Source organism: Delphinus delphis, chromosome 3, assembly GCF_949987515.2.
Source record: "Delphinus delphis chromosome 3, mDelDel1.2, whole genome shotgun sequence".
Lineage (NCBI taxonomy): Eukaryota > Metazoa > Chordata > Mammalia > Artiodactyla > Delphinidae > Delphinus > Delphinus delphis.
Window position 1 is genome coordinate 40,539,104 of NC_082685.1, and position 20,303 is coordinate 40,559,406.

At 50.0% G+C, this 20,303-nt stretch overlaps 1 protein-coding gene across 2 annotated transcripts; it reads right to left on the reverse strand.

Moving 5' to 3' along the window:
* Positions 1-102: 102 nt before the first annotated feature.
* NIPAL4 (NIPA like domain containing 4) lies at positions 103-14,548 on the reverse strand. Of its 2 annotated transcripts, XR_009518925.1 has the most exons (7): positions 14,158-14,548; positions 10,780-11,019; positions 7,273-7,329; positions 6,023-6,113; positions 3,624-3,784; positions 1,185-2,450; positions 103-335 (listed from the first exon to the last, which is right to left on the reverse strand). XR_009518925.1 is itself a non-coding variant. In XM_060008454.1 (6 exons), the coding sequence occupies exons 1-6, from the start codon at positions 14,408-14,410 to the stop codon at positions 1,825-1,827; spliced, it is 1,428 nt and encodes a 475-aa protein (XP_059864437.1). In that variant the 5' UTR covers positions 14,411-14,548; the 3' UTR covers positions 103-1,824. The 2 variants fall into 2 exon arrangements, 1 of the variants encoding a protein (XP_059864437.1); XM_060008454.1 differs by having other exon boundaries at positions 103-2,450.
* Between the last annotated feature and the right edge of the window lie 5,755 nt (positions 14,549-20,303).

The window sequence follows — 20,303 nt, forward strand, 5'->3', positions numbered from 1 at the left end:
CTCAGGGCCTTCAGATTACAGTCATTCTCAAGATCCAACATGTTGCATTGATTTTAGTTACAGAGAGAAATCCACATTCATTAAAAACTGTGGCTTTGAGGCTGGCGGTGCAGGAAACCAGTCTGTTCCTTGGAGCTACCAGGCCAGCAACAGTTTGGCCTGGGCTTGGCTATGCTTAGGGCACAGGACGTAAACACAGGCACGGGTGTGGAGTTACACAGGGGAGGCTCTGCACCAGCTTGGAGGCTGAGGGCCAGGTCTTCCTTCTTTACAGATATACTGGCTCCCTTACCTCCCTGTCAATGGTCCTCATAACAACTCTCACATTCTTGCTGCTGGAGAGAAGACAGGAAGGGAGGGGATATTAATTATGTCTCTCTCCAGCTGCTCTTGTTTTTTGACTGCCTCTGGTCAAATGTGAGGGGACCAAAGGCAGTCCCCAAAGCAGGTGGTGGTGGAGCAGTCGTGACACACTGCTTCCCAGTGTGGGCAGCTCATCAGTGGAGCTGGGGACTTGGTGGTGATCTGGTCAACAGCCAGATTGCACCCCGTGCCGAGCTTACACCCCCCCGACTTGGCCACTGAAGTTCAAAGCTGATCCCACTGGCCAAGCCTCTAAGGCTTCAGCCCAGAAGTTACCCAGAGGGGACTTCCCTGGCGGTCCAGTGGTTCAGAGTCTGCACTTCCACTTCAGGGGGTGCGGGTTCAGTCCCTGGTCAGGGAACTAATAAGATCCCACGTGCCGCGCAGTGTGTCCAAAAAAAAAAAACAAGTTACCCAGAGCCTTTTCCACCTGGGTTCTTGGTTCACCACCAGAGTAAACACAAAAGTTAGCCCCTGGTTTCCAGAGAGCCTGTGTCTGCTTTCCTGACTGCCCCTTACTCTTCTCCCCATCTCCCCAAATCATATTGGTTTACTCCTTGAGGAAAAGGAAAGTGCATTCTGCTCGACAGCCAGGCCACTTTTAAGAGCAGTGCAATCGCTGTTCTCTTTGGAGAGTGAGGCAAAATGAAACCCTGGGCTTGACCAGCAGAGCTTGGCTGGGAAGCAAGCACCTTTTGTTGTTGTTGTGTTGTTTTGAGTTCTCAGATAACTGCCTGAATGTCTCCATGACTGACTCCTTAGGATGTGTCTAGAGAGGGAAGGGTGGGGAAGGGGTCGGGCGGATGGAAACAGATGCTGACCTCCAGGCTGGCTGCTCCCGGGAACGGGGCTGGTGGAAGTGTTTCCCTGAGACGTCAGGTGGCTTTCACAGTAAGCAGGTCAGCTGAGGTCTTGCCTCTGTCTCCGAAGATGAGGTGGCAAATGCAACAAGACATTTTACAGTAATTGTGTGTCTGTTGGTTCCGGGTGGGAGGCACGGCGAGTTGCTCTCTGGGCCTCGGAGGGCCAGCTGCACTTCAGTCTTGGGCTCAGGAACGGTGAATCCGTCTCAGGAGGAGAACCAGTGCGAAGGATTTCCTGATGACCAACGTTTCAGGGAAGTTCTTGGCTTGTGCTACATTCAGTGGATCAAATCCTATCTTCTTCCCAACAGCACAGAGGTGGCACCGAGGAAACGAGGAGGACGGGAGGGCCGGGGACCTGCTGGCACCAACGTGTTGTAGGGTATTTGGTCACTGAGGCTGTGTTTCCAGGAGGTTCTGCCGCCACTGCTCACTGGGTAGGGACTTTTCTCCCGGAAACAGCGGTGAGGTATAAATGAACGTCTCAAGAAAAGAGAGCCCACTGGTAAGAGCTGTGTTGAAAATAACCAGGTGGCTCTGAAATTGAGCAGTCAGGCTGTACCACAGGGCTCACCCTCTCACTCATGTATTCCAAGCTTTACGAATGGATTATAAATACTTCGGGCTTCTTTGGTGATGGGGCGCTGGAGAGTTCTATGTTGTCCACAAGAACATTCTTGTCTTCGAGTCTAACGATGCTGGGCTCTGGGGCGGGAGGCGGGGTTGGGTTTTTGTGCATGTGGGGCAGGCTGGTCCGGCTGACGTCCAGGTCTTTGAAAGCGTGAAGCGTGAACACACCCAGGATGATGGTGACAAAGCCAGAGAGGGTGCCCACAATGTCCACGGCCGACATGCTGTGCCACTCCTTGAAGAGGACGACGGAGGAGGTCACCACCATCGAGGTGAAGAACACGTAGTAGATGGGGAACACCAGGGAGGTATTAAAGATGTCCAGCGCCTTGTTGAGGAAATTGACCTGAGTGCTGAGCGAAAGGGCCAGCACGAGGGACAGGATGTAGGGGAGAGGGTGCCGCACAACTGGCAGCCCCTGGAAGAAGTTCTTAATGGTGATGCCCAGACCCTTGACGGCGGTCACGGAGAAGGCCCCGATCACAGAGCAGATGACGATGTAGATGAGGATATTCCTTTGTCCATAACGTGGGGCGATGACGAAGATGAGGATGAGGCAGGACACCAGCAGAAGCACAGCAAACACGATGTACCCTTTGTGGGGGATGGAGACAGGTAACCTGACCTGGGAGGATGCCAGTAGCCTCTAGAGCCCTCCACTCATGGCAATGGGATGTCTCATTAAGAACCTAGGCTTGGGGCTTCCCTGGTGGCGCAGTGGTTAAAAATCTGCCTGCCGATGCAGGGGACACGGGTTCGTGCCCCGGTCTGGGAAGATCCCACATGCCGCGGAGCGGCTGGGCCCATGAGCCATGGCCGCTGAGCCTGTGCTCCACAACGGGAGAGGCCACAACAGTGAGAGGCCCGTGTACCGCAAAAATAAATAAAGCAAGAACCTAGGCTTGGGACTTCCCTGGCGGTCCAGTGGTTAGGACTCTGTGCTTCCGACAGGGGGTGCTGGTTTGATCCCTGGTCAGAGAACTAAGATCCCACATGCCACCACCTGGTGTGGCCAAAAAATTTAAAAAAAGAGAACGTGGGCTCTGGAGTCAAACATGGGTCCCAGTTCCAGCAACACAACTTTTTAATAACTTGTACAAGTTATTAAAGCCCCAAGACCTCAGTTTCCTCTTTGTAAAATAGGATTAATATTAGGACCTTCCTCATAGGAGCTTTTTTGTAGGATTAAATTAATACACGCAATTGACGGAATGCCACCCCCCCCATTTACATGTTGAGTGCTATTCCCAAATGGGATGGTATTCGGAGGTGACGTCTTTGGGAGGTGATTCAGGCATGAGGGTAGAGCCCTCAGGAAGGGAATACTGCCCTTATAAAAGGGGCTCCACAGAGCTCCTTTGCCCTCTACACCAGATGAGGACACAGCGAGAAGCTGGCCATCTATGAACAAAATCTATTGGGCCTTGATCTAGGACTTGATCGTGATCCCCGGAACTGTGAAACGTAAGTGTCTGTTGGTTATAAGCCACCCGATCTATGATACTCTGTTCAAACAACCTGAACTAAGACAATGCAAACAAGGCATTTAGACCAGTACCTGGCACATAACAAATACATAATAATAGCATCCCTACCTATCAGACTGGGAACCTGTAAGCTAGCCTCAGTACCAGCCCATCAGCTTTCCTCCCTGAGCTTGCTGCCTCCTCCTCCACATGGCAGCACCTGAGGTGGCCAGAACCCAGTCAGACCTCTAACATGGTTCACGCCCAGTGCCTTCCTGCTCACTGGGAGCCTGGAGCCTACCTGTGTCTTTCATCTTGGCAGCCATCTCCACGATGGTGGTGATCTTCTCTTCCTCGGGGGCGTGTATCACCATCACTGTGCTGCCGGCCACACAGATCACACAGCCCAGCTTCCCCAACAGGTTCAGACTCTCTCCCAGGAAATATGAGGAAAGGATGGTACTGCATGTGAAAGTGGAGAAAGGGATTACAGCAGCCAGCCCAGTCCCAGCATCCTGGAGAAAAGTGAGGGCTGAGCAAGGGCTCACTACTCTCACACGTGGAAGCTTTTCTAGACCCCCCCTAGGAAATGTGTGAAATAGAAACTTATTTAGGGGAGGGTTACAGTGTGGGCTGGAGGAATCGACGACATACATGTGAATTTCTTTCATTTTAGAGACGGACAATATCCCCAAAGAGAAGAGTTGGAAGAGCCCTTCAAAGCACTCTTGTCTAACTTCCTACCCAATGAGCACATTTTCTCTTAACATTGCAAACAGAAGGCTTTCAGCCTTGGCTTGTATACCTCTGGTGGCAAGCAGCTCCCCCCTTCACAAGGTAAATGAATCCCTTGTAGGTTCATTCTGTTATTAACCCAAAATATGGTAGTTTCTACTCATCCCATATCTATTCCTTGAGCCATACAAAACAAATCCATTCCTTCTTCCATTTGTATATGCCAATATAAACCACCACAGTGACACTTGGGCACACTTTACATACTAGATATTGTGCTAAGAACTTCCCATTTATTATCTCACTAACATCTTGCAACTCTGAGAAGTAAAATATGTCCATTTTATAGAGGAGAAAACTGAGTCCCATAGAAGCTTAAATGATGGCAAGATCATACAACTGGTAAGACACGAGCCAGGATTTGAACTCAAGTTCTGTCTAATTATAAAGCCTATGGTTTTTCCTCTACACCTCACTGAGAAGAATTCTCCTGACTTCCTTGAGTCTTTTCTGGACAAAACACCTCCAGTTCCTTGCTGTTCCTTGGTGATGTGACTTTCATTCCCGTCACATCCTCCAAATGAGCCAGCAAAGGTGAAGGAAGAAGGGTGGTGAGACGAGACAGGTACAATCGCTGGGGCATGCTTCTGTTTCTTTAAACAGGTGGCATTAGTTTAGGGCAAAGACCTGTTGGCTGACCTAAGGTAACCCAATGAGCCTCATGAGTCCTGCTTAAAGGTATCAGGAAAGAGGGGATTGATGTCTAACCTCCTTTGAATGTCTCCCATCTCTCCTCTAAAACTCCCAAAACCATTTTACCCACAATGCCTGTTCATCAGCGCCCAGTAGCATTAACAAAGGCAGAGGTCACACAGTGGAGGATCCCCTGCCGCTCCCAACTTCCTGGGATGGGAATCTGTAAACTAATCACATACGCAATACTGGTATCTCAGCTACATCAGCCAACCGTGCCATGTGAGTCACGGCTCTATCTGGTTTTTGACTGCATAAATGCTGCAAAATTGTCATCAAGCTGGTAAAACAAAACAGGAAATTACAGGTACTGGGTGTGGTGGGCTAGGGACTTACCGGGGCTCCAAGGTTAGGGTGACAATCAGAGCCAGCTTCAAATGGGGCTCAGGACCCCCACAGGGGAACTGTGTTTGTAGCTTGGGAGGAACGGGGCAATGGGAAGCACACACATTTAATATCAGCTATCTTTAATACCATCAAACATCTTCCAGGCCATGGGGCCTAGTGGTGAAGCACCCAGACTCTGAAATTAGACTGCCTGGGAGGGAATCCTGGCCCAGCCTCCTGGGACCTGGGTGACCTCGGCCAAGATGCTTAACCCCTCTTGGCCTCAGGTCTCCCCTCCTTTCTAATTAGTAGGGATGCTGTGAGGATTAAATGAGGGAATACATTTAGAACATTTAGCGCAGAGTAAACCCTCAATCTATGTTAGCTGTGGTTATTCTTCAGCGCCTGTTCTGTACTAGGCACTTTCTGTGCGTCATCTCATTTAGTCCTTAAATCAGTGCCTTCAGGCAGGTATTATGAACATCCCCACTTAGCAGATGGGAAATTGAGGCTCAGAGTAGTTAAGTGACCTGCCATGTAACTACGAAGTGGCAGAGATAAGGTTAGATAGAACCCAGGGAGGGTTCATCTAGGGCTTGTACTTTCAACTTGTGTGCTTCTCCTATTGGGGCACCAAAACACTGACATGAGACATTCAGCCTTGCGGCAGGGGAAGCACTTCCACCTGGTTTGGGCTTGGCCTGCCCCTTCACCGCCCAGGCAGCAAACCATCCAAGGGTGCGGAGCTCTGAACAGCACACTGCCTCCTTCTGGAAGCTGAGACTGACCCAGGTCCTTGACTGCAAGTAGCAATTGACCCCATGTGCAGTTCCGGACATCAACAAACTGAAAATAGGAAGAGACAGCAAGAGAGGTGACAACAACCTTATGAGGATACTCAGCGCTCCCAGTGGTGTGACGACTGTCGCAGGAGCAAACGCATAGGCCCCAAAGTTGGCAACTTCTCCGGCAGCCACTAGGAAATTAAGGGGGAAGAGAGGTCACAGTGGCTCTGATGCGCCATCTCCAGCCCAAATGAATCTGGGTGGAGACGGCTTCATTCAGTGTTCAATCACTCACAGAATCCCAGACCAGCATTCCTTAAAATCCCCACCCTTATGCTGTCTCCCTGCAGAATCTGATCTGAAGGTCAGGCCCAGATGATCCTGACCAAATCCTCCCATGTTAAAGATAGGGAGGTGGCCTGGAGTCCAGGGTCACATGGTGCTTTCTGGTTCTTGAGGTCCCTTGGCTTCTAGCCTAGGCACGGTTAAGTGTATCTCAGGGACTGCGAATGATTGGTCTGTATCTTCAAGGTAAGCTCTAGAAAGTGTTAAGTATCAAATAAAGACACAGCTACAGTTACTGATGGTCCACGGAGCCGTCTTTCCCAGAGGAGTTATGGATGGTCTAGACTGACAGGCGGGTGGTTAGAAAGTCAGACATTCCCAAAGGGCCTACCTCTCCCCATATGAGTTTCCAGTTTGCAGACTCCTGCAAGTGCCTCTTCTGTCTCCCTGCTCGTAGGGAATGACCTGGGTCTGCCCTTTGAAAGCAGATGATGAATGTGATAACTCTGGCTAAGACAGGGATCAAAACCTGACTTAGGGGATTACAAATCGAAAGCTGGCTAATTTTCTGTCCCAAAGAATTAGGGTTTGAAAGCCAGAAAGGGTGGGTGGAAAGGAATGTGTGAATGTGAAAATGCGGGCAAACCTTAGGTGGCAGACCAGCCATGTTCTAAGTGAGCCAACAATTGCCTGTGGAATGGGGCAGCTGACTTAGGAGTCCCAGGCTGTGCCCTGCAGGAGTCCAGAAGACTCCAGCGGGCAGTCATAGCTCCCTGAATTTCAGGGGAAGTTGAGAAATTACACCTTTATCACTACCAGCTCTGTACAAGCCTCTCTGGGGACAGATGCTTTATGGATGAAAGACTGAATTTGGATGGAGAGAGTGACCTGAGATGCAGGTAAAATGTTCTACCTGCAAAGACTGTTTAGATTCTCCCCCTAGAAATCTGGGCCTTGGATTCATATTTTGCACAAGAGAGACAGAAATGCCCCGTCCACCCCTCCTTTCATCTCTGCCTCTGTCATCAATAGGGCACTGTCCTTAGTAGCAAAGATCCCACTTACTGGTGAGAAATCCAGCCCACCACATTGCATCCTTCAGGTAGCCGTAGCCTCCGTCCACTGTAGAAAGGAATGGGCATGAAGTTAGAGGTTGGCCGTACTTTCTCAGGACCTCTCCTTCTCTACCTTCACTCGCCAGTCTCTAAGGGTTCAGTATATGTCAGCTGTGGTGAGTCCTCCAGGCCTGCTTCTGGGCCCTGTCCTGGGTGAGTTCATCCCTTCCAAAGTTTTAAATTCCATCTAGATACCCTATGTCATATATGCACCCTGATCCTTTCTTCTTAGCCCTGATGTATATCCAGTTGCTTACTTGACAACTCTTGGGTCTCGCACAGGCATCTCAAACTCTGTCCCGAATGGAACTCTTGATTTTTAAATGCTCCCTACCCACCAAATGAAGCTCAGTAAGCGGCACCTCCGTGTACCTAGTTGCTTAAGCCAGAAGCCAGGGAATCACACCTGACCCTCCCACTACTCCACCTTCTGCATCCATTCCATCCTGCTGATTCTGTCTCCAAAATGCATTTCACGTGTGTCCACTCCACTGCCACCCCACCACCCAACTCCCAGGCACTATCACCTCTGGTCTGGGTTGAGGCAACTGCCTCCTAGGACTCCTCTGGTTCTTCTCTTGTCCCTTATAATCCATTCCTTTCATAGTACCCAGGAGTCTTTTTTTTTTTTTTTTTTGCGGTACGCGGGCCTCTCACTGTTGTGGCATCTCCCGTTGCGGAGCACAGGCTCCAGACGCACAGGCTCAGCGGCCATGGCTCACGGGCCCAGCCACTCCGCGGCATGTGGGATCTTCCCGGACCGGGGCACGAACCCGTGTCTCCCGCATCGGCAGGCAGACTCTCAACCACTGCGCCACCAGGGAAGCCCAGCCAGGAGTCTTTTAAGAATTATGTCACACCTCAGCGTCTAGCTGGCCAGTGGCTTTGAAATGCTCTTAGGATAAAGACCAGAATCCCTAACAAGCCTGTTCATAGTGTTGACCCTGCTCACTTCTCCAAAGGCTTCTCCTGCCACACTTCCTACTACAGTCTAGCTGCTCAGGCTGTCTTTGAGTTCTTCAAAAATGATGAGCTCTTTTTGGCCTTAAGGGCTTTGCATGTGCTTTTCCCTGTTTGGAATAGTCTTCTTAACAATATTTGCCTATAACTACACTTACTCTACAGGTCTCTACTTGAATGCTGCTTCCACTAAAATGCCCTCCCCGGTCCCCTTATCTTTATTGTTTCCTCGGGATTCTCTCTCGTCACACTCAGTTCTCCTTAATGACACTTGTCATTTATAATTTGATCTATTTATTTTCTGAAATTTCCCCCACTAAAATGGAAGCTCCATGTAGCCAAGAATTGTGTCTGCTTTGTTCACATGATGGACTCAGAGCCTGGCACATGGTCAATACTCGGTATTAGCAATGAGGATGATGATGATTAGGGTGGGTTTTAGACAGTTTTGTGAAAATCCCAAAGTTGTATGTTGCTTTTTGTGAATGCCCTTTTTTCTAAGATGGTCTTTAACTTTCCTCAGGTTCCGCAAGCAGTCAGAATCTCCCATAAAAGTGCTCTGAGAGCATTTTACTCTGAGTTGAAATCTCAGAGAAGATATTGAAAGAGCAGATGGGAGAAAAAATGGATTCTGGGGAAGCTGCCTTTCTGAATGGTCAGTGATACTTGCTCTGCTCTCTCCTGAGTGGAAGCAGCTATTTTTCTGGCACTCTGGGAGGTCTCTGGCCTTTCAAACCCTTGTCCAGAAGAAGAGATAGAGCAGCAATGACCACTGATCCTGACTTCATGCCCACACCTCACATCTCTCCATTTTAGAGCACACCCGGCTCTAGTCCTGGGTATCCAACTATCTGTCAGGCTCTCCCACTTAGATCACAGTAAAACTAATACTGGTGCTTACTCCATGCTAAGCATCTTTCTAAACATACTACATATCTTCACAACAAGATATAGCTGGAACTATTCCTATCCCCATTTTTTCAGATGAGGAAACTGAGGCAGAAAAACTAGTTTTCTTGCCCAGGATCATATCACCTGGAATTGAGGAACTAGAATTGGAACACAAATAGTCTGCTTCCAAAGCTCAGTGTCCCATAGAACATTAAACTGAACACGTCCAAACCTGAACACATCATCTTCCTATAAACCTGCTCCTCCTGCTTTCTTTGTCTCAGAAAATAGCACCATCATCTCCCCAGTTGCTCAAAGCAGAGCGCTCTGAGTCACCTTGACTCATTTTTTCATCCTCCCCTTGGGGCCAGGCAACACCAAACCCAAACCCAGTAAGTCCTACCTTCAAAATCTATCTCTGGACTTCGCCACTTGTCTCCATTCCCACTGCAATTTCCTGGCCCAAGTTCTGTTGTTTTTCTCCCCAAATTGGTCTCCCACCCTCCAGTCTTGTCTCCTAATCCACTCTGCACCCAGCAACCAAAATTTACGATTTTCAAATCGTAAATCGAACTATGTCACTCCCCTGCCTAAAACCTTTGTCACTTACAATTACACTCAAACTCTGGAGCCCGGTTTACAAGACATTTCATGAGCTGGCCCTCACCCCATCTCTTACCCCTCCATGCTCTAGCCATCCTGAGACAGTTTCAGCTTCTAATATCACTCATGCTCTCTCACCCCTGGGCCTTTGCACATGCTCTTCTTTCTGCCTGGAATACTACTTCTTTCTCTTTTCCCCTCACCTTGTTATCTCCACATCATGTAGGTCTCAGCTTCTAAATCAACTCTTACAGAAAACCTCCCCTACCCCTCAAGCCTGGCTTTACATGGCCTTCCAAAATATTGCCATAACATTCTTCATTTTCCCCATGATAGCATTTAACATGCTACAGAACAACTGTTTATCGACTTGCCTGTCTCTTCCACTCAACTCAATGCCCCACAAGGGCACTGTGTCCCCAGGTCTAGCACGGCACCTGGCACACAGCTGGTACACAATGAATGATGTTTAAATGAACACATTTTTTAACATAGGAGTCCTTTTCTCAACAATCGTTTCATGGATACACGTCTTATTTTTCAAACAAGCAAATCCCTGTGGACAGAGACTCAGTAATTCTTTTGTAGCCTATAAAGGAGCTCAGATTGATAGTACGTGAGGACGCACCAGTGTCTGACATTGTTCTGGGCAAAGGTATTATATTCCCATTTTGTAGGGAGATTGTGACTTGCCTGTGATGACACAACTGGTAAGAAATAAAACCAGGACTAGACCCGGGGTTTCTGATTCTTGGCCCTGAGACTTTTCCCTGTCTTCACCCCAGTTAACTGATCATGTAGTTCTCAGGAACTACTGGATTACAAAGGAAGGTCTCCTGTTGTGGGTGGATCGGCCTCCCAACGGGACTGACAATGAGCCTTTTGTGCCTATCTAGGACAGGTTCTCAAGCCGCTACAGTGGACCCCGTGAAGGGAGGTTCACGGGGCTGGCCGAGGGCTCGCCACCCAGCGCCCCATCCAGCCCTGCCCCCCAGGAGCCTACCAGCCCGCGTGGCACCAGAGGCCACCAGTCGCTGGAGACCCTTCTTCTTGAGGATGACGCTGCTGCCGATGAGGAAGCTGGACAGGATGGCCAGCCCCAGGCCGACGTAGAAGCTGTAGTTCTGCCTGAACCCCTCCTGCCAGCTGCTGGAGATGACACTGCTGGGCACCTGGGGGCTGAGGTCGCCGACGATCTGGCACAGGACTTGTTGGGAGGAGCAGTACAGGCTGATCAGGGAACCTAGGGAAGACCACGGTGAGAGTCACGCTGGGGACATTTGCATGCAGGCTAGGGACCTTCGTGAACTCATCAAGTGCTTCCAACCATGTGTCAGATAAGTGCTGTCTTTGATTCCCACTTCATAGATGTGGAAATGGAGGCCTTGCCTAAGAACACAGGCTGTCTGACTCCAGAACTCCAGCACCTCACCACTAAGTCAGACTGATGCCCCCCCACCACCACATAGGGCCCCACAGCTCTCAGGCCTCATCAAATCCAACCTCCCGGCCTCCACAGGAATCCCCTCCCAGCTTCTGGGCACATGGGCCTCCAACAGCTCAGGATCATACAGGGATTCTCCCCTCCCAGAGGCCTCTTCACTTACGTATCCCTAACTGCAGCCCTAGTGCAGAGTCCTGACAGGTAACAGGAGGGCATGAGGCTGGAGTCCACAGCCCCTCCTAGGCCTGAAGATGATGAAATACGAGCATCCTTGCTTGTCAGAACCGACCATCCCCAGGCCTTACTTCAAAGACCTCTGGTGCTGTGGTCAGGGCTGAGGCCTCCTTCAGGCCTCAGAGAGATCAGTGTCCCTGCCACCCCATGCAGGATCTGTCTTTAGCTCTCCTTCCAAGTCCTAGAGTCCATGAGAGTCAATCAGTTCTCACACCCTTGAGCCAGCACACCCTTGCTGGCTCTTCTGGCACAAATACCAAGGACAACAGGACAAACTTGGGCATGCGGGGCAGACCCTCAGTCAGAAGAACTAAGCTGCCCAAGTTCAAGGAGACAGTACAAAGCACGGCAATAATCCTCTGGTACTCCCAGGGCCCACCACCCTGGGGCTTCTCAGGAGCATCCCTTATCATGGAAACGGCAGAGTGGTCATGCCCAGGGTTTTAGCTGAAGAAACTGGGGCCCTGATAAGCTTGGTAACCTGCCTAAGGCTACACTGGTGGTAAGTGGTAAAGCCAGAATTGCTTCCCTAGCCCATATCATACCGAAGTTCATGCTCTCAGTCACCAGCGCCCCCCGCCCCCACACACACAACACACACACACAGACACAGCAGGTGGCAAGGGGGATGGGGTGTCATTTAGCCTCTTGAAGGCTACCTTAAAACATGAGCTCCCTGATAACATTTAAAAATCAGGAGATTTCCCATGAAAGTCCAGCTTCAGGGCTGCCTTTGCTTACTCTGCTGGGCACACGGTCCCATAGGCAACAGTAAGCTGTGGCTCAGCAGTGGTTTTACCCCTAGACAGGATGTGCTCTTTGCGATTCCCCTGAGTCCACACGCGGCTCCCTTCAGTCATTTTTGTTATGTGCTCGGCCCCTATAAGCATCTGACTTTGTGACCTTTGGTAGTAGAAGGTCTTTTTCAAACTGGGGGTCACAAAGACCCAGGCTCGTGTGCCAAGGATGTAGGCCCGGGCCAGGCACTTCTCCTTGAACCAAGCTAGATCTCTAGGCCTGCACTAGAAGGGCCCAAAGTCCAAAAGGCCAGGCAGCTTTAGCTTTGGCATATCTAGAGCACAGAGTGGCATTTTGGCGTAACGAAGGAAGGGCACTGTTGACCTTTCTTCCATGGCACAGGAGCATGGAACAGCAGAGCTGGAAGAGCCCTTAGAAGGCATCCTGTCTAACCCTCTTTCTTTTCAGCTGGGGAAACTGAGGCCCTGAGATGGGGAAGGATTTGCTTGAGTCTCATAAAAGCCTGGTGGCAGAGCTGGGTCTGGAACCCACCAGGGGACGCCCATGTGTCTTCTGCAGTGGGAGACCTCTCTTTCCAACACCTGTGTCACAATCCAGAGAAGATGAGACAAGAAACCATCTGGGTCCCTAATCAAACTTGTTCTGACTGCTCACTCCTGTTCCTCAGTTAGGGCAAGAGTCAAATCCTGGGAGTTCCCTGAGTTCAGGAAAAGAGCCAGAACCTGGGAGGATGTGGGCCAAGGAGGGCGACTCCCAAGAGGAAGGCCAAGCCCATTTCCACCCCCTTCGCCCGCCCTCCTGAAAGTTCACCTCCAGCAGGTGGAGCCAAAGGGTGGGCCTGGCTCTTTGGGGGAGGCTTGAGGCATCCAAGGGGCACAGTGCCCTCCATCGAGTCAAGTCCTCCCACAGGGGTAAAAAGAAAAGGAGAGAGGGCTGATGGCCAAAGGAAATCCAGTTCTGAGGAGCGTGCTCATCTTGGCAAATGGGTGTTGGGCTAGATGATTCCTGCTTCTCTTCCTGAATATGCTAAGACTGGGGAACATGTTTTTCCCCAGGGGAAGACGAGGCTGAAAATGGACCGCATCACTGTTCAGAAAACCAAGGCCAGCTAACACCCAACAGGCCCGCTTTGAAAGCTTCACTGGAGAGGAGAAGTTAGAAAAACAGGGATATCCCACAGGCTGCATACCAAGACCAGGTAGGAAAATGGAGAAATACCAAGAAAGGAGATGAGCACAGTACAGGTTTTAGAATCCAAGAGCCCTGGTTCTATATTCCATTTCCCCACTGTACTACCTTGAGCAAGTTCATCAGACTTTTCAGAGCCTCATTTTCCCTACTTCCAGAATGGTGACAGGAAGGTAATAATATCTACCTGCCTTCTAGAGTTGTGTTAAGGATTAACTGGGATAATGCAGGTAAAGAGCCTAGTCCACTACCCAGGTTCATAATAAGAACTTGAGCATAAAGCCCAGAATCTTTCCTTATCCTTTCCTGGGTTGTTCTTTCCCTCCTTTTCCTAAAAGGTGGATGTGGGTTTGGGGGTGGTGAGTCTCTGCGCCCTCTACCCTGTCTTTGATGAGCCCCAGGGGGACTGACCTGGGCAGGTACTAAAATCTGAAGCAACTATACATAAAAGACACCCCCCCCCCACACACACACACCTCTTGGTAGACCCGCTCCAATCGATAAATCCCGCCTCTTCCCTCCCACGCACGTCCCCCTTTCTCCCATTCCCCCCTCAGCTACCCAGCTCCAAAGAGGGGGAAAGTCAGCCAGAACCCTGCTCCCTCCCAAGACGGGCCTGAGAACTGGGTGGGGGACGACGCATGCGGACCCCCTCCCCGTTTCGGTCCCCCTGGCAGGAGAGGACGCAGAGGAAAGGAGCAGCAGGGAGGGAAGGCGAAGCGCAGAGCGCACGGGGTCCCCGCTGGCCTCACGCACCGTTCTCGCAGCTGGTGTTGCTGGCCGGCAGCTCCATGGGGCGGACGGTGCCCCGGCTCCCCGGCTCCGGAGCAGGTGGCTGAGATTTGTCCCCCGCGTGGCCGGCGTGCGAGGAGCAGCCGGGGTCGGACCCGGGGGTGGGGAGAATGACGCGCCCCAGAGGGGGAGGGTCCCCGGGGAGGAGCCGCCCGGCCTCTTGGGCAACTCCGTGGGCCTGGGGCCCTGTGCTCGAGTTGCCCGCGGAGGGGCGCATGCCCTCCGGGGGCGCGGAGGCTGCCTGGATCCCGGAGCGGGCGTCAGAGGGGGCGGGTCCCCGGGCGCCGCCTCTCCTCGAGACGCCGGACCAGCACCTAGACAGCTGATGGGCTCCAGGGTGGCTGGAGAGGGTTCAATTTTCTGGCTGAGGTAGAAGTGGGAACGTGGGGACTAAAAGGGGGAACTGCTGACAGTTGGGGCTCTCTCGGGCCATGGGCATCCAGGACATTCGGTTTTTTCCCTTCCTGCCTACCTTCCTGGCTTCCTACCTCCCTGCCTTATTTATTCATTTAACGTAGGTCTGATCTGCACTGGGGCACTAATATGCAACAGGCACATAGTAGGTGCTCAATAAAGGGCGATACATATATGTGGAATGAATGGGTGATACAAGCTTGGTAAATTGAATGAAAGAAGGAAATGAAGTAACTGGAGACCAAAATGAATCAAACATATTCCCTGTCCCCCAAGAACCTTATATATATTATTAATAGGGGAAACAAAATGGGATCAACTATCTAGAGACTGGTGTTTTCCAAATCACCATCAAAAAGAAAAATGGTGGTGGGGCTTCCCTGGTGGCGCAGTGGTTGAGAGTCCGCCTGCCGATGCAGGGGACACGGGTTCGTGCCCCGGTCCGGGAGGATCCCACGTGCCGCGGAGCGGCTGGGCCCGTGAGCCATGGCCGCTGAGCCTGCACGTCCGGAGCCTGTGCTCCGCAATGCGAGAGGCTACAACAGTGAGAGGCCCACGTACCGCAAAAAAAAAAAAAAAAATGGTGGTGATGGAAAGTATATTGGTTACTGTGGGTGCTAGTAAAACGAGTTCGAGAAACACTGAGCTGGACCTTAAAAACACTTGTGTATTGCTTGCTATAGGCCAGGCACAGCTGTTAGTGCTGAAAACTCCCAGTTCACTTAAACCTCATGACAAACTTACTTGTAGCTTTATGATTTATAGAAAGGAAACTGAGGCACAGAGTGATCTAGTAACTTGCCCCGGGGTCCTAGCTAGGAAGCAGAAGAGCCAAGATGAAATGCATGCTCCCAGCAACCACACCAAGCCTGGCATTTTAGGCTGAAATAACTCTGCTCCCAAGGAGTGAGGACTGCCAAGAAAGTAGTGGTGGGTGCCGAGAGGTCACTGGCCTTCTGGAGCAAGTAGCTTTTAAAAGTGGTTATTTACTGAGTCTTCACTCGGGGACAGATACTGTACTAAAGGCTTACAGGCATTATCTCATTTAAGCCTTCTGTGAGGCAGGTGCTAATCTCCATGGTACAGATGAGGGAAAACGGTATTAAAATTTTTTTGATTACGAAGTAATTTTGAATTTACAGAAGAGTTACAAAAATATTTCACAGAGTTCCCATATACCTGTCACCAGCTTCCCCTAATAACATTTTGTATAGGAATAGAAAAAGCCATATTTTAAATACTGATAAACTACCCCCGCCCCATCCCCACAAGGTCCCATAGCCAATAACTGAGGGCGCCAGGAGTAAACAGAGCTGCTATATCCTCACCCTGTCTCCCAAGCCACCACCCTCCACCCTCTGCTGGTGGCCTTCTAGCTGGGCCTCAAAGAGAGGGTCCTCGCAGCATGTGGCTTCCCTTAACTTGCTGGATGACTTTAAAAAGTCACCTTCTCTCCAGAAGGATCAGTTTCCTTATCTGTCAAATAAGACAGCCCTTCCTGCTCGTGTGTGTGTGTGTGTGTGTGTGTGTGTGTGTGTTCGTGTGTGTGTGTGTGTGTGTGTGTGTGTGTGTGTTCGTGTGTGTGTGTGTGTGTGTGTGTGTGTGTGTGTGTGTGTGTCTGTGAACCACCATGGGGTCCAGGGCGGGGTGGGTAGGGCAGAGGTTAGAAAGGAAAGGGAAGCCACAGGTCTTGCCCACATACCAGATCCAAGTTCATGTATCTTTACCCCTAACACTCAGGCCTGTCCCTAACCTTGGAGGGATGTGGCACCAGAGTTCAAATGGAGGTGAATACTTCCAAGACCAGCATGAGTTCTTTCAAGACACAAAGGAGCCAGAAACCGGAGATTGGCCCTACTGGGAAATGATACTTCGTTAGAGAAAAATGAATGTATCCATGCCACCAGGGAGGGACGACTTGACAAGGAATTTAGTTTGTCTTTTCTCTTACCTAAGCATTTCTGCTGCTCAGATCCCACTTGTGCTATAAAAGAGTGTCCACCTCTGAGGCTGGCCAAGGTACAACCCTCAAACTCTCACTGCATTCAAACTCCATCGCTTTTGTTCCAAGGACATAGGATGAGAGAGATGGAGCGCTTTGCTTTGGCCTGGGCTTTTTAAGTCACAAGAGAAGATGTTCGGTTATAGTTGCCTTGTGCCAGAGATGGGCCTGGATCTTGGGAGACTTTAATACATTAATTGTGTATGTGTTTGTGATCTGTGGAGCTGCTAAAGTTCAGGGTAGGGGGCAGGGGCCTCTTTGCCCAGGTTAAGGACAATACTGAGTTCACCCTGTGACTTGAGACAGGGCTTTTCAGAGTTAGGTGGATTTCATGTTTCAGGGCAGTGGGCTGAGGTGGAGGGAACTGGGATCTACTGGAGGGCCTTCTACACCTTCTCTGGGCCTCAGGGTCCCCATTTGTTCTAGGAGGGGGCGGGGCCTCCCCAGGGCTGGCATCGAGCATCCCAGCATCCCGGGAGTGCAGACATAAAGGGCCCCATTGAACTGCAGGCTCCTCGGCTGCTGTCCTGACAAAGCCCTTTTCTCCCTGAGCCACAAAAGCCCTGTCAGGTAGGCAGCAGGGCCTGCAGCATTGTCTCCCCAGAAAAGAACAACAGGGTTCACTGTCCACCCCGGGCTCAGTCTCCCAGGGGAGGGCGGATAGCTTTGGAAGAGTCTAACTAGCCAGAGACAGATGGGATCTGTCCTTAGCCAGCCAGGGACGGGTGAACCAGCCACATCTCATTTGGTCACTTATTCAGGGATGAGCAGGAAAACAAATTGACCAAAACCCAAATTCCTAAAAATTTGGCTTTTAAGTGCGTGTCCAAATGTTTTATGTTCTAGAGCTGCACTGTCCAATATGGTAGCCACCAGCTCCATGTGGCTACTGAGAACTTGGAAAGTGGCGAATCTGAACTGTGCCGTATGTGTAAAATAGGTACTGTTGACGTTTGGGGCCAGATAATCCTCTGTGGGGGGCTTTCCTGTGCACTGCAGGATGTTTAGCATCATCCCTGGTCTCTGCCCTCTAGACGCCGATAGTACACAAATACCTCTACCTGCCATCCTCTACCCCTCTTGGGTGTGATGACCAAAAACATCCCAGACAATTGCCCGAATCACCCCAGATCAAGAATCATCCAGATTTCAAACCTTAATAAGAAAAAAGCCGTAAAATATCTCATTAAATAATTTTCTAGTTTTGATTACATGTTGACGTGATTATTTCTTGGATACACTGGGTTAAGTAAAATATATTATTAAAATTAACTTTCTCTACTTCTTTTTACTTTTTATAAAGTGGCTGCTGAACAACTTACAACTACATATAGACTGTGGCTCACATTCTATTTATATTGGACAGTGCTCTTGTAGAGGAAGAGACTGAGGGCCAGAGAGGGAAGATGACCAGTGGCGGGTCACAGAGCAACAGAGAGGCAGAGTCAGGGTTCCAATCAGGTTTCCAGACTGGTACTCCAGACCAATGCTACTACTCTCACACACCTTCACAGCTGAAAAGAAATCCCAAAATCAGTGCACTGGGTGTTTCCAGGGTGGTATGGCCGAAAAGCACTGGGGGAGGAATATAGAGTAGAGACGTGAGTAACAGGAATGCTATTTATAGAGGGCTTGCTATATATTATATGCATGCTTGTTTCATCTTTGCAACAACCCTAGAAAGCAAAGGTTTATTATTATCCCCTTTTCCAGTCCAGTGAGGACACAGCCTGTTCCATGAGAAGCCAAGAATCAAATGCAGACACTCTCTTCAATACCACACAAACTACTTAGAATCCCAAGTCTAGAAACATCCCATGAGATTTGGGTAGGCCACTTCTCCTGGCATCCTACACCAGGTAAAAGGGCTGAAAAAGATGTAGCTTATGGTCCTTTCCAGTCCTAGAGAGCTGGTCTTCTGGGCAGGGAGGGGAAGGACAGAGGGCTCTCTCCTCCTTCAAGCCAACCATGGGATCTGGTCAGTATGAAGAGGCCAGCCTACTCTTCTCTTCCATGTGGTTCCCCAGGATGGCTGCTGTCCTCAAAAAGAACTTTACTGTCTTATGCTCATAAAGAGCGTTAAGAAATAATGCTTGGAATGGACACAAGTGCACTCAGACCGGCCCTAAGAAGAGCACCGTGCCCAGAGATGAGGTCTACACGCAACTGGCATCAATCATGATTATTAAAACAGCACACTGAGTCCTTCCTCTGTATGCTAAGAACTTTGCAGGCATTGGCTCACCTGGTCATTACAATCCCTTACTCTGGGTACCATTTTAAGTCCCAATTTATAGATGAAGGAACTGAGGTTCAGAGAAGTGAAGTGACTTTACCAAGGTCACACACAGTGGTAGGGACAGAATTCCAAGCTGGGCTTGAGCATCCCCAGAGTAGTGCTCTTAACCAAGGCACTGGTTTGAGGAGGCCAGGGTCTTCTTCCCAGACCTGCTCCTCATCCTCCTCTGTATGGGGTAGCTGGGAAGACTGGGACCATCCAGAAACTACATGGAGCGGCCATACGATCTTCTCATCAGCCATCCTTCAGAGTTAGAGCTGGAAGGGCTCAAGGAATCCAACCCTCTTAGTTGGCAGATGGGGAAACTGAGGCACAGACAGGGGTGAGTTCATGCCCAACATCACTCTGCTAATTTGTGGCAGAATCGGTACTTCACTCAAAGTCACTGGAATCCCAATCCAGCACTTTTATCTACTACTATGCTTTCTTTCTAGGCAGAAAGGGGCAACCTTAGGGCAAATAAGAGGTATTACTTTTCGGTCACTTTTTAAGGCTGAGCCAGTGCACTGAGAATTTTACACACATTATCCCACTTACTCCTCACAGTAAGCCTATGAGTTAGGTACTGCTATGATTCCTATTTCAGAGATGAGAAAACTGAGGCTCAGGAAGGTTAAGTAACTAGTCTGCAATTAAATAGTGGGACCATGATGAAATTCAGCAGCCTGATTCTGGGGCCATTTTTTGACCGCTCTTCTCAAGCTGATCATACCGTGTTTATGGGATCCTCCATCAGAATATCTGCCTACAGGTGGAAGGAGTTTCACATTACAACGGAGAGCAGAGCTCAATGAGGAATGTATGTGGAAGAGCAGCACTGCTTGGCCTTGGTGTGGGTGTGCAGAGAGCGTAAGGCACTTTGTGTATGGAAAAGAACTTCAGATCTTATCTAAAACCAGCTGGAGTTAAAATAATAATACTGATATGAACTCTTACTTGCTGCACAACTTCTGTGCTGCAGGTTCTTTGTGCGTATGAACCTCTAATCCTTACAGCAATCTCATGAGGTACATGAAGTTATCCTAGTTTTACAACTGATGACAGTGACTCTGACAAGTCTGGTGACTTGCTCAAGGTCACTCAGATAAGAAGTGGCTAAGCTGGGACTTGAGCGGGTTCTCAAAGCACTGATGCAGTCTCATCCTCATTCCTGCCTCTCGCTGGTCAGCAGCTGCAGGGTGGGGGACCGTGGGGATGCTGGTCCTCTACACCTCTTTGGATCTGCAGCATCTGGTATGTAGGAACAGGGAGGGGGCACAGTGAGCTTCACGGCCAGAGGGAAGACTGATCCTAAGATGGGAAGAGTCAACTAAAAAATGGAGGACAAATGTAGGCTGTTTTCCCTTTTGGATTTTAAAAAATAAGCCCATCTTGGACTCTGATGTCTGAGAGGCT

Excerpts from the sequence above, each read along its gene's own strand:
- NIPAL4 (XM_060008454.1), bottom strand. The coding sequence starts at position 14,410 with ATGCGCCCCTCCGCGGGCAACTCGAGCACAGGGCCCCAGGCCCACGGA. Across the intron at positions 3,785-6,022 it reads GCGCTGAGTATCCTCATAAG|TACCATCCTTTCCTCATATT; the intron begins GTTGTTGTCACC and ends TTTCACATGCAG. Across the intron at positions 2,451-3,623 it reads TGCCAAGATGAAAGACACAG|GGTACATCGTGTTTGCTGTG; the intron begins GTAGGCTCCAGG and ends TCCCCCACAAAG.